At 46.3% G+C, this 13,855-nt stretch overlaps 1 protein-coding gene across 4 annotated transcripts in view; it reads left to right on the plus strand.

Moving 5' to 3' along the window:
• Nucleotides 1-1,035: 1,035 nt before the first annotated feature.
• The window catches only part of PLAAT3 (phospholipase A and acyltransferase 3), a 30,533-nt gene continuing 17,713 nt past the window's right edge, over nucleotides 1,036-13,855 (plus strand). The window contains exons 1-2 of one of the 4 annotated variants that reach the window (XM_088832432.1): nucleotides 1,036-1,133; nucleotides 1,859-1,937. In XM_088832432.1, the coding sequence (XP_088688558.1) occupies nucleotides 1,923-1,937 (15 nt within the window). In that variant the 5' untranslated portion in view covers nucleotides 1,036-1,133; nucleotides 1,859-1,922. Of the gene's footprint in view, nucleotides 1,134-1,289; nucleotides 1,461-1,502; nucleotides 1,648-1,858; nucleotides 1,938-13,855 lie in introns of those variants that run through there. The other 3 variants (XM_055415691.2, XM_088832431.1, XM_055415692.2) reach the window with 3 other exon arrangements.

The following is a 13,855-nucleotide window of genomic DNA, read 5'->3' on the forward strand; positions in this document are numbered from 1 at the left end:
ACATGCTCAGTCCTGTCAGACTCTCTGCAACCCTATGGACTGTGTAGCCCACCAGGCTCCTCTGTCCATGGAATTTTCCAGGTAAGAATATTGGAGTGGGTAGGCATTCCCTACTCCAGGGGACGCAGGTATCAGACCCATATCTCCTGCATCAGCAGGTGAATTCTTACCGCTTGAGCCACCTGAGAAGCCTATCTGACAGCAAAGCTGTGTATATTTTTATACATTATCTTACATATTGTGCAGTGTCATCACCGCTCCAGTTTGCAGATGAACAAACTGAGGCTCAGAGAGGGAAGGGTGCTCTTGACCCTGTAGGTAGCCAGGTTCAGGATCTGGCCAGCGGGTCCTGACTCCAAGCTCAGTGCCAGCAGCAAAGGGTCAGGAAATAGTGATATACCAGAACTACTTTTACCCCTGCAGAGTCACAGCCCAGTGCCTAGGAAGGGCCTGTGTTTGGTCATTCATCCCTTCATTCATGAAATGCCTACCATCTGCCAGGCTGGTGCCAGATTTGGGGGCTATCTGATGGCTTGGGACCCAATAGTTAAAAATACTTTCTCTCTGCTAGGGCCTTGCCTTTAAATGGCCTTAAAATTTAATATACAGTCCCCCCTTATCCTAGGAGGATGTGTTCCAAGATCCCCAGCGAATGCCCCAAACCGGAAGTCCGGAACCCTAAAATAATCTCAGCTTATCAATAGTTCTATCTCCTTGTTTTTTTACCCAGCGGGGGGGCAGATAGAGAACTCGTGGATAACGCAGGTCTATGGTAGTTTTAAACTATAGGATAAGCCTACTTGAGGGGATGAGCAAATTGATTACCCTGCAGTGCAATAAGTATAGATAGGTATGCTGCTGCTGCTAAGTCGCTTCAGTCTGTCCGACTCTGTGCGACCCCATAGACGGAAGCCCACCAGGCTCCCCAGTCCCTGGGATTCTCCAGGCAAGAACACTAGAGGGGGTTGCCATTTCCTTCTCCAATGCATGAAAATGAAAAGTGAAAGGGAAGTCGCTCAGTCGAGTCCGACTCTTCGCGACCCCACGGACTGCAGCCTACCAGGCTCCTCCGTCCGTGGGATTCTCCAGGCAAGAGTACTGGAGTGGGGTGCCATTGCCTTCTCTGTAGATAGGTATACGAGATCTTAAAATATTGAGCAGGGGTGGCCCTGAGCTGGGTTCAGGGGGCTCCTCTGCTCAGGGGAGGGTGTGCGGAGAGGGTTCGGGGTGAGCGGAAATCATCCTGGCCTGTCTGCCCCAGAGGCCGGAGCAGGCTGTCCCTGTCGCCCGGGGGCGTGGAGCTCTGCGAGGCTCTAATTAGTTACACGGGGAGGGGCCGAGTGACCTCACGCTGGCCTGGACTCTGCGGCCATTTAACTGGTTTCCTTCCTGGTGGAGGCCGCTGCTGCCTTCCAAGTTCTCGAGGTGGGTGGAGCGGTCCTTCCCAGCTTGTAATTAGGGTGAGATTCTTGGGGTGGCTCTCCCGGTGTCCCAGGCTGTTTGGGGGATGGAGAACTCGGGTGAGACGGGAGTAAACAAGTTAGTTCGGGTGCGCGCGGCGCCGCGGACTTTCTGGGGCGTGGCCGCCCGGGCAGGTGACACCGATCGCGCTCCCCGCCGCTGCACCTCCAGCTCCTCCGGTATCAGGTGAACCTTCCTACCCGCCCTGCGAGGGTTCATGGCTATCTAGGGGCTGGGAGGGGACCGGCAAGGAACTGGAACGGAGTGAGCCGGTCGTTGCCGGAGTATTTGGAGATCAACCGGGCACCGTCTCCTGCGCCAGAACCACTGGCCCCTGGGGTCTTGGGGACGCGGTTTCTTGTTATTGACGATGACTCCCCGCTCCCTCCTGCCTCAGGCATTTTACACGGCTGATAAAGTCAACTCCAGCCTGAAATCGAGGGCCGCCATCACCCAGGAAGATGCGCGCACCCTTCGTAAGTAAGGCAGGCGGCGTGGGCTGGGGGTGGGTCCGAGCCATCGGAGAACGGGTCCTTGAGGATGTGCGGCCTCACCTCCGTTGGCCGGTGGGCATCAGGCGTGAGACGGTCAGTGGTTAGAGTTGTCTTAGTGTGAGCACTTGTGTGGGCAGGTCCTGTTTGCCTGAAACAGGAGCCGGGGAAGGCAGTGCCAACCGGAGCTGGGAGGCAGCGAGAGACTTGCTCTGCCAAGGTCCTGTCTGTGTTTCTGAGTCAGGCCAGAGCACCCGGAAGGGCTCCTGGAGCACAGTGTCTGGGGCTGCGCCTGCTGCACCCCACCCCAACCCCCACCGCCTGGGTTTGACCACAGGGGCGTTTTTCTGGCCTCAGCTGAGACACTTCATGGCGCCCTGACAGCAGTTTCCCAGCTTTCACTTTCCCTATTTCTAATCTGTGATGTGGTTCAGAAATCATAAAGGAGCTTAGCACATGCTTCCTTTCAACCTAGCAGGACCCGCTGCAGAGAGGTTCTGAGCCCGGCTTTTGACGAAGACACCTCTGGGACCATGTTCACGATCGTGTTCCCTAGCTGTGCCACTTTGATCACGTTTCCAATCCCAGAGTGACGATTATGTGACTTAATACTTCTGAAGTGCTCAGAACAGTGCTTCGCACACATATTAAGTGCTCACCTGTAATTCATTGTTCTGATTATGATTATGGTTTAATCCGCGTAAAGAGCTTAAGGCAGCGCTTGGTATTAGGGTGTACCTGGCATATTTGATGCCAGGAGTGGTCATTTTAAAACATCCCTCTTCCTTATCTAACAACATTAGTTTCAGTAATAATCATGAAATAAATATTAGTAATGGCAGGAAGAGAAACACAGTAAAGTAACTTCTGTTGAGCTTTGTGTATGAAATCATGCCAGTGAAAAAATAAAAATTGAAAAATAGGGTAGATGTTATAGGGAAAAATAGAAGTAATGGGTTAATTGTTTTTAGTTGCATTAATGTAATTTAGAAGAAAACTTGTTAGGTTGGTTATAGCCATGAATAATGACAACATTATAATTTCTGTTTTGGAACTTTTTCTGAGAAATTGTCCTTGAGTTTGACAAAACTGATCTTCTTTGTATATGCAACTCTTAGTAGAGGCAGACTTGTCAATCTATATTGGCTCACAGTTGATTAAAGAGCACTTTTTATTAATTTCAAAAGAATCTCTTATATGAAACAACAGATATAAAATAGGAAAAGCCTTAAACATTAAAATCGGTTTGTCAGAGATTCATAAAAATCCAATTTTGTAATAAATTCCAGAAACTGCCATGCTGCCTATGTCTCAAAAAATTAATTCTAGTGGCTTTTATTTTTAATTTTTAATTTTATTTATGTTTGTTGATCTCTAGGTTTTTTGTTTGTGTGTTTTGTTTTTTGTCTGTGCTGTTCAGCTTGCGGGATTTAGTTCCCTGACCAGGGGTAGAACTCAGGCTCTAGGCAGTGAGATCGGAGAGTCCTAAGCACTGGACTGCTAGGGAATTTCTGATTTTTTATTTTTAAAATTTATTTTATTGGAGTATAGTTGATTTATAATGTGTTAATTTCTGCTGTACAACACAGTGATTCAGTTATATATATATATACACACACATATATTCTTTTTAATGTTCTTTTCCATTATAACTAATCACAGAATATTAACTATAGTTCCCTGTGCTATACAGTAGGACTTCGTTGTTTATCCATTCTAGTGGCTTTTAAATACATCCACATTTAAAACATTTTGACTAAAGCATCTTCACCAGAAAATCCATCATAAGTTTTTATTTTATATGGTAAAATTCTCCCAAGTTTTTCTTCTTTGGCAAAAATCAGAGAAAATGACTGAATGATGGTGAACTTTGACATTTATTTAATCCATTGCTTTAGAATGAGAGTTTAGTTCCCAGTGAAATTGGTTCAGACTTTCAAACACTTCTCTTTTAGTCTCTTTTCTTTGGGTGCTGGGAGCGCAGTCGCTTGTCTTCTGTTTAAACACAGGAAAATGTAAGGAGGGATTGGTAGCCCAAACTGTCCGGAAAGTGAACTTGAACCATTCTGAGCCATTCAGAACTTACTGTTGGAGCAGACACATGGAGCTGAGTCTGTGTGTGTTGGAGGTTCACTGTATAGCTAGGTATTCTCTGATTAGACTTCCACATAGAAAACTAAGCTTTTCAAAGAACAGGAATATGTGCTAATTTAAAGCTCGAATACATGTTATTAAATCTCGGCAGGAATTGCGTTGAGTTAGAATCTAGACCATTATCACTGATACTGTTTAAAAGTGTCGGCATATGGTGATAATAAACAGCAGACTGACTCTTGGAATGTCGTATTGTTTTAAAATTCTCTACGGAAAACTCTCTCCTATTTGTCTGGGTGCACTTTCCCACTCTATGTATGCCACCGCCTGGCTCTTGTGTGTGTGCGTGTGTGCGTGTGTGCGCTTTGTCGTGTCCGACTCTTTGTGACTGCATTAGACTGTAGCCTGCCAGGCTCCTCTCTCCATGGGATTTCCCAGGCAAGAATACTGGAGTGGGTTGCTATTCCCTTCTCCAGGGGATCTTTCCAACCCAGGGACTGAACCCACATCTCCTGTATGGCAGGCAGATTCTTTGCCACTGAGCCACCTGGAAAGCCTGGCTCTTAGGACTTGATCATTGTTAGTTATTCTGATAGAAGCTCCCTGGATCTCCCTGGGTTGGAGAGGCTGCATGTCTACCATATGGGCCCACGTTTCTCCAAGCCCTTTAGTCCAGCCCTGAGGCCTCCAGGTCAGTGCCACTGTGTTCTATTAATACATTTGCTTAGGAGGCGTGGTTCAAGAGCTTTGCCTTCCCTTCTCCATGCACGCTGTCCTTAAACCCGTGGCTTGTTGAGCAGCTGCTGCTGGGTAAGTGAAGATCCAAAGGGCATCTGAGGCTCCAGATATGCAGAAATTTTTTAAAAAATTTATTTCAAGCTGGAGGATAGTTGCTTCACAGTGTTGTGTTGGTTTCTGCTGTACAACAACACGAATCATCTATAAGTATACACACATCTCCTCCCTCTGGAGCCTCTCTCTCACGCTATAAGTACACACACATCCCCTCCCTCTGGAGCCTCCCTCCCACCCCCACTCCCATCCCACCTTCTGGGTCATCACAGAGTCCTGAGCTGAATTCCCTGCGCTACAGAGCTGCTTCCCTTAGCTTTCTGTTTGACACATGGTAGTATACGTATGTCAGTGGTACTCTCTCAGTTCATCCCACGCTCTCCTTCCCCTTTGTGTCTGCCAAGTCTGTTTTCTACATCTGCATCTCTGTCCCTGCCTGCAGTTATGCAGAAATTGATGGGCCTGCTCTGGGCTCTGACTTGAGACTCTCTTATGGACCTCTTCACGACCCTCTAGGTTTGCCTGACATCCTGACAGATCTCTGTGGAGCTAGTTAAGGTGCAAAGGGGAAGAGGGAGAAGCAGATGCTTCAGGCAGGGCAGGGGTTCATCTGCACCGTGGAGGGGCTTGAGCAGGAAGCAGAGTGTGCCTCTAGCCCACAAACCTCTGCTGAAAACGTTGTATGTGCCTGGCTGGCTGCCCAGTCCAGATGGTGGGATGGGCAGGGAAACTGATCTCTCCTTTCCTGGGGCCTCAGCCTGACAATTATAGTCATCATTATAGACACACCGGGCTGTGGCTGATAAACACTCTCTGCTGGGAAGTCAGGGGGAGGCGCTGAGGAGGCGGAGACAAGAGGGATGAGTAGGAATTTGCTAGCAAACAGTCAAGGGCCTTGTAGGCCTAGAACACAGTGGAGCATAGGCAAAGCTCACCGAGGGGGTGGTGAGCAGATGTCAGAAGCTTCATGTGAATTACTGGGTGCAGCGAAAAGAACTTGGCCTTTGGGTTCAGGAAGACAGGTAGTGTAATCCTGGCATCACTTCTTTTTAAAAATAATTTAGTTAATGAGTTTATTTTTGGCTATGCTGGGTCTTTGTTGCTGCGTGGGCTTTTCTCTAGTTGTGGTGAGTGGGGCCTGGTCTCCAGTTGCAGTTTGCGGGCTCCTTGTTGCAGAGCACAGGCTCTAGGGCAGGTGGGCTTCAGTGGTTGAGGCTCCCGGGCTCTAGAGCACAGGCTCAGTAGCTGTGGTGCATGGACTTAGTTGCTCTATGGCATGTAGGATCTTCCCGGATCAGGGATTGAACGCATGTCTCCTGCATTGGCAGGTGGATTCTTTACCACTGAGCCAGCGGGGAAGTCCCCTGGCACCACTTCTCAGGAGTTCTCTTGGGCAAGTTGCTTCCCATCTCTGAACTGTTTTCTGGTGGTTAAAATGGGGCTGCTGCAAGGTTTCCAAGTAACTTGTGAAAACCCCGAGGGGTTCCTGGTGGCAGCAATGGTGGTTCCCAGGTGAGTTCAGGGAAAGTCCTGGTTCCCGTGGGCTGAGGTTCAACATGTGGAGCAGGTCTGGGGCTTGTGGGGGTTAAAGAGTCTGGGAAGATGGATGAGTTTCGCTTCCTTTTTTAGGATACCCATGACCTTTGGGCTGCTGGGGCTGGTCTGGTGCCCGATTGGAGCTGCCACTGTCCCTCTCCCAGAGGCTGGGAGGGAAGAGGCGATGAGTCAACCCAGCCCCTCCTCTACCTTCTTGCTGGGCCTGAAGCTAGGGAGTCCAGCCTCCCCCTTCACCCAGTTCCCTGCACCCACCCAGCCTGGGGCATGAGTTTGGGACTCTCTAACAGGTATTAAGTGGTTTTTAGAGTTCTCACCCCCATTATCTCATTATTCCTGACACAAACTCTGCTGGAGAAGCTCAGAGAGGTTAAGTGATTCCTGAAGGTCACACAGCAATAGAGCATAGGGGCCTCAGTCTCAGGTGGACTGGGTTCTGCTTCTGAAAACGCAGTCTCAGACAGACAGTATTGAGGGTAGACTCCTCCGGGGTTTCTTTTCTTCCTAAAGTCTTTGCATTAAAACTCCTAACTCTCTGCAGGCAAAATTCGTTCTCAGCACCCTCCCCAGACTTCAGGGTTTTGCTTTTGTTTTGAATTACGTGCCTCTCAAGGGTTTCCCCAGAGTATCAGAAATGGAGTGGGTGAGATGGGGGATTTCCACACTTACCACAGCATGTGATTTGGGAACAAACAGAGCTTGCTCTCAGGCTGGATTTCACAACCTCCAGAGTGTCTCCAGTTGGTCCTGGAGCTGTCTGTGAACCTTCCAAATCGAGAATAATGAAAACACCCCCAAGAACAGTGGCAGCAAAAACTGCCATTTACAGAACACTACCTATTTGCCATGGCTTTCCAAGTGGCGCTAGTGGTAAAGAACCTACCTGCCAATGTAGGAGACACATGTTCTAGCCCTGAATCAGGAGATCCCCTGGAGGAGGGCATTGCAACCCACTCCAGTATTCTTTTTTAAAAAAATTAATTTGTTTATTTTAATTGGAGGCTAGTTCCTTTACAATATTGTGGTGTTTTTTGCCATACATTGACATGAATCAGTCATGGGTGTACATCTGGAACCCACCTCCCACCTCCCTCCCCATCCCATCCCTCAGGGTTGTTCCAGTGTACCGGCTTTGAGTGCTCTGTTTCATGCATCAAACTTGGATTGGTCATCTATTTCACATATGGTAATATACATGTTTCAATGCTATTCTCTCAAATCATCCTGCCCTCGCCTTCTCCCACAGAGTTGAAAAGTTTGTCCTTTATATCTGTGTCTCTTTTGCTGTCTTGCATATAGGGTCATTGTTACCATCTTTCTAAATTCCATATATATGCATTAATATACTGTATTGCTGTTTTTCTTTCTGACTTACTTCACTCCGTATAATAGGCTGCAGTTTCATCCACCTCATTAGAAGTGACTCAAATGCATTCTTTTTAATGGCTGAGTAATATTCCAGTGTGTATATGTACCACAACTTTCTTATCCATTTGTCTGCCGATGGATGTCTAGGTTGCTTCTGTGTCCTAGCTATTGTGAACAGTGCTGCGATGAACATTGGGGTACACGTGTCTCTTTTAATTCCCACTCCAGTATTCTTGCCTGGAGAATCCCATGGACAGAGGAACCTGGCGGGGTACAGTCCATGGGGTCGCACAGAGTCAGACTCTACTGCAGTGACTGAGCACGTACCTGTGTACCAGGTCGTGTTTACAGATACTAACTTATGTGATCCTCAGGACAGTCTCCTGAATCGTGTGCTGTAATTACCCTTATCTTAGAGCTGAGGGAACTGAGGCTGGGAATTAGGTAACGTGCCCAAGGCTGCTCAGCTAATAAGCAGTACAGCTGGAATTTGAACCCTGGCTGTATGGCTTCGGAGCCCCAAGGCTGTTATCAGTATGCAGTTTCTAAAACCCAAATGCATCCTGCTTTAAACACAGCAGTCATGCTCACTAGCCTACTTTCTGCATTTTTTTGTACACCTGTATTTCATTTAAGAAAACCAACATTGACAGACTCTTCAATAAATGGTGCTGGGAAAACTGGACCGCTCCATGTAAAAGAATGAAATTAGAACACTTCCTAACACCATACACAAAGATAAACTCAATATGGATTAAAGACCTAAATGTAAGACCAGAAACTATAAAACTCTTAGAGGAAAACATAGGCAGAACCCTCAATGACATAAATGAAAGCAAGGTCCTCTAGGACCCACCTCCTAGAGTAATGAAAATAAAAACAAAAGTAAGCAAATGGGACCTGATTAAATTTAAAAGCTTTTGCACAGCGAAGGAAACTATAAGCAAGGTGAAAAAAACAACCCTCAGAATAGGATAAAATAATAGCAAATGAATCAACTGACAAAGGATTAATTTCCAAAATATACAAACAGTTCATACAACTCAATACCAGAAAAATAAACAACCCAATCAAACAGTGGGAAAAAGACTCAAACAGACATTTCTCCAAAGAAGACATACAGATAGCTAACACATGAAAAATGCTCCATACCACTCATTATTAGAGAAATGCAAATCAAAACTACAATGAGATAATCACCTCACACTGGTCAGAATGGCCCTCATCAAAAAGTCTACAAACAATAAATGCTGCAGAGGGTGTGGAGAGAAGGGCGTGGTGTGGAGAGAAGGGCGTGCTCATGCACTGCTGGTGGGAATGTTGTAGCCACTATGGGAGATGGTATGGAGATTCCTTAAAGAACTAGGAATAAAACCACCATATGACCTGGCAATCCCACTCCTAGGCGTATACCCTGAAGAAACCAAAATTGAAAGAGACACATGTGTCCCATTGTTCATTGCAGCACTATTTACAATAGCTAGAACATGGAAGCAACCTAGCTGTCCATCGACAGATGAATGGATAAAGAAGTTGTGGTACATATACACAATGGAATATTACTCAGCCATAAAAAATAACACATTTGAGTCAGTTCTGGTGAGGTGGATGAACCTAGAACCTATTATACAGAGTGAAGTAAGTCACAAAGAGAAAGATAAATATTGTATTCTAACACATATATACAGAACCTAGAAAAATGGTAATGAAGAATTTATTTACAGGGCAGCAGTGGAGAAACAGACATAGAGAATAGACTTATGGACGGTGGGAGAGGGGAGGAGAGGGTGAGATGTATGGAAAGAGTGACATGGAAACTTACATTATCATATGTAAAATAGACAGACAACAGGAATTTGCTGTATGGCTCAGGAAACTCAAACAGGGGCTCTGTGTCAACCTGGAGGAGTGAGGTGGGGAGGGAGACGGGAGGGAGGTTTGAAAGGGAGGGGATATATGTATACCTATGTCTGAATTATGTTGCGATTTGACAGAAAACAAAATTCTGTAAAGCAATTATCCTTCAATAAAAAATAAATTAATATAAAAAAACCCAGATTGAAAACTTTTGACAAGGGGGCTAAATGGGGCTGAGCGTGGGTGGGTTGGAATGCTTCCTTAGTGGTCTTGAATGAAAGAAAAACATTTATTTTGCTTTGTTTCAACTCTTGGGTTGAAAATTCTTCTGGAAGTGCCTTTCCTTTCCCCTCTGGTCCTGTGCACCTGCACCTGAGGGTCTCACACTGGCTCTGAGTTGCAGGAGTGAATGTGGGTTATCACGCAGGGGCAGATGGCGAAATCTGCTAGAGGGCTGGGTGGCGTCCCTCCTCCTTGTGGTGGGGGCGAGGTGGGGGTTCAGGTTCCTGATTGGCTACTTGCGGGCTGACCCTGGGTGAGTGACCTCATCTCTTAGTCTCAGTTTCCCCAACTGCAAAATGAGGTACGACTGCCCCTCTCTGTCTAGCCTTCTCTGCCCTACGGACACTCTCCTGTGGTTCTCCCTCTGGGCCGCACAGTAGAATCACCCAGAGGCTTAAGAAAAAACCAAAATGCCAGGCCTGGGGTCCACCCCAGGGATTCTGCTTCTGACCCAACCCTAAGATCGCCCTGAGATGCCCGCACCGCTGTGTTTTTGCTCCTGTCTGCCCCCACCCCTGGTCACCTGTTTCCATCTGCCTGCTTTCCATCTATCTGCTTTTCTGCCTCCTCTGATTGCAGCAGAGTGTGTGGATTAAGAGTGAAGGATTTGGGGGGCATCTCTGGCAGTCCAGTGGTTAAGACTCAGCGCTTCCACTGCAGAGGGCACAGGTTTGATCCCTGGTCAGGAAATCCCGTCTGCCACATGGTGTGGCCAAAAAAAAAAAAAAAAGTGCAGGATTTGGGTTTGAATACATCCTCCCCCTCATTTTTCAAGACTTTAACAAAAATCTCAGGTGCTGCCTTTCCCAGGAGGAGGTCCTCTCCTCCTAGTCTCTCTTATACCCATTTCAGCCAGGTTTTTGCTTCCACCTCCCAATAGGAGCTGTTCTAAAGATCAGCAGTGACCTTCACCCCACACTCCTCTGATCTCCAGACTCACACACGCAGCTGCTCTGCTCCAGGTGGACATTTCAACCCAGTGTACCCTCCCTGCCAGCAGCCTGCCCATTCAGCCTCCTGGAAACCTTGAAGTCACATTTCACTCCTCTTTCCTTCAAACCCTCCCTCATTGCCACAGCAAATCCTGTTGAGTCTACCCTCAAAGAAGTCCAGAATCCATTATTTCTCATGCCCTGCTGTCCCCATCTTGTCTGAGCCATCAGCCTCTCTCTCCAGCCTGCATCCTACCTTATCCTCCTCCCCCCTGCACTCCAGCCACGCTAGCCTCCAGGCTGTTTCTCAAACACACTCCTACCTGCGGCCTTTGCTCAGGCTGTCCCCTTGGCCTGGATGTTCCTGGCATCTGCGGGGCCCACTCTCTGCCTTCCCTGACATCCTTAGACTGTGCCGTGTGCGTCCTCCCCCCAGCCCCGCCCACCACATTGCACTGCAGACCACTTAATCCTGTCTTACCTTTTCTTTCTTTCTTTTTGTTTTTATTTGATATCTCTTCTATTTGATATCATCATTTACTGGGGCTTCCCTGGTGGCTCTAACGATAAAGAATCCTCCTGCAATGCAGGAGATCCGAGTTCAATCCCTGGATCAGGAAGATTCCTTGGAGAAGGGAGTGGCCACCCACTCCAGTATTCTTGCCTGGAGAATCCCATGGACAGAGGAGGCTTGTGGGCTACAGTCCATGGGGTCACAAAGAGTCGCACAGGACCGAGCAACTAAGCGCGCCCACACTGAGGCTTTAAATGCATTTGAAGCATTTCTCTCTCTCTCTCTGATACTGAACAAGAGCTCTATGAAGGTATCTTGGCTTTGTTCATGGGCATTGCCTAGGTGCCTGGCTTTGTGAGCCTCTGTTGAGTGAATGAGCAAATGGATGAATCCTTTGACTCTCCCAGGCAGAGGTGGGCATCCCCAAGGTGAAAGAATTCTCAAGGGGTATCGTTCCCTGAGGTGGGAGAGGGTGTGTGTTAAGGGCAGGGTGATTCTACATGCATGCTGGCAACCTCCTCGCCTGTAATTTGGGCAAGGCTCGGGTCTGAGACCACAGCTCGGGATAAAGGCTGGAGGCTTGGAGTCAGGAACCCAGTGAGTTCTGGAGCCCATCAGCGTGAGGGAACATCACATGCTTGATTCACTGCTGCTGTCATTGTCCTGGACGCCCTTGGTGCTTTATGTCTGCCTTTCACAGATGCAAGAGGCGTTTAAAGACATCTACAATTGGGATGCATAGGTGGACATATTTGTGATAAAGTAAATGCAGGAACACAATGGTAGAATCTGGGTGGTGGGTATATGGTCACTAAAATATGCTTTCAATTTTGAGCATTTGAAAAATTTTCACAATAAAGTGGAGAAATAATAAAGTTGGAAAGTATGCTATAAACTTAAAAATGCTCATTGCAGAAAAGCTGGAAAAGCAGAAAAATAGAAGGAAACAAAATAATCACAACCTCCACCCTTAGCTTGAGCACCTGGCGGGAATCTGTTAGGATGTTGGTATATATCTTTCTAGTCTTTTGTGTATTTATTTTGTTACCTAATAGTAATTGTAGGGATTACCCCAGATTGAGCACACTGATGTTTATCAAATCTTACATTGTTTTCTGATTCTAAAGCAAATACATATGTATTTATACTTCTGGAAAACTAGAAAATAATTAAAAAGAAACTTAATATCCCAAATTCCACCACCTAGTAATAAACACTGTTTACATTTTGTGGTATTTCCACAATTTTTTTTTAATGTGTTGGTTTTCCTTTTGAAACAAAGTTTTAAAAAAATACCATTTTGTGTAAAGTTTTTTTTTTTTAATTAAAAAAATTGAGTTATCCTTGATTGTAAAGCTTTTTTATTAACCATTATATTATGGATATTTCTTATCCTATAGGCTGCAGTTCGTGGGGTCGCTAAGGGTCGGACACGACTGAGCGACTTCACTTTCATGCATTGGAGAAGGAAATGGCAACCCACTCCAGTGTTCTTGCCTGGAGAATCCCAGGGACGGGGGAGCCTGGTGGGCTTCCGTCTATGGGGTCACACAGAGTCGGACACGACTGAAGTGACTTAGCAGCAGCAGCAAGTATTCTTTTAAAATATAACTTACAGTATACTATATAAATATGGCAGAATTTAACTAATATCTTTATGTAGAATATTTAGGTCTCTAAAGTTTTGTCATTAGATGTGAGTTTGTGACATCTTTTGTAGGCATTTCAGATTATTATTAAGATCTGGTCTATAAAGATGTGAGTCAGAGAATATGAATATATTTAAGATTGTGTGTAGACGTGCATACTAAGTTGCTTCAGTTCAGTTCAGTTCAGTTCAGTTCAGTCGCTCAGTCATGTCCGACTCTCCGTGACCCCATGAATCACAGCATGCCAGGCCTCCCTGTCCATCACCAATTCCCGGGGTTCACTCAAACTCATGTCCACAGAGTTGGTGATGCCATCCAGCCATCTCATTCTCTGTTGTCCCCTTCTGCTCCCGCCCACAACCTTTCCCAGCATCAGAGTCTTTTCCAGTGAGTTGCTTCAGTTGTGTCCAACTCTTTGCGACCCTGTGAACCATAGCCTGCCAGACTCCTCTGTTCAAGGATTCTCTAGGCAAAAATACTGGAGTGGGTTGCCAGGCCCTCCTCCAGGGGATCTTCCTGACCTAGGGCTCCAACCCATGTCTCTTACGTCTCCAGCACTGGCAGGCAGGTCTTTACCACTAGTGCCGCCTGGAAGCCCATTTTTAAGGTTAGTGATACAAATTGCCAAATTGACCTTCAGAAAAGTTGTATTGATTTATACTTCTATCAACAGTGACTGAGGGTATCTGTTTACCTGCATCTTTTCTTATATTTAGCATTAGTATTTCCCCTGAACCGTTTTTAATTTACTTTTATTTGATTACTACTGAGATAGAATAAGTTTTCTTGTGCTAGTGGTAATACATATTTCTCTTTTTAAAATTATTTATTATACCCTGTCTTCATTTTTCTTTTTTCTGT

This window comes from Moschus berezovskii, chromosome 25, assembly GCF_049115385.1.
Source record: "Moschus berezovskii isolate FMDL1 chromosome 25, NW_MosBer_1.0, whole genome shotgun sequence".
Taxonomy (NCBI): domain Eukaryota; kingdom Metazoa; phylum Chordata; class Mammalia; order Artiodactyla; family Moschidae; genus Moschus; species Moschus berezovskii.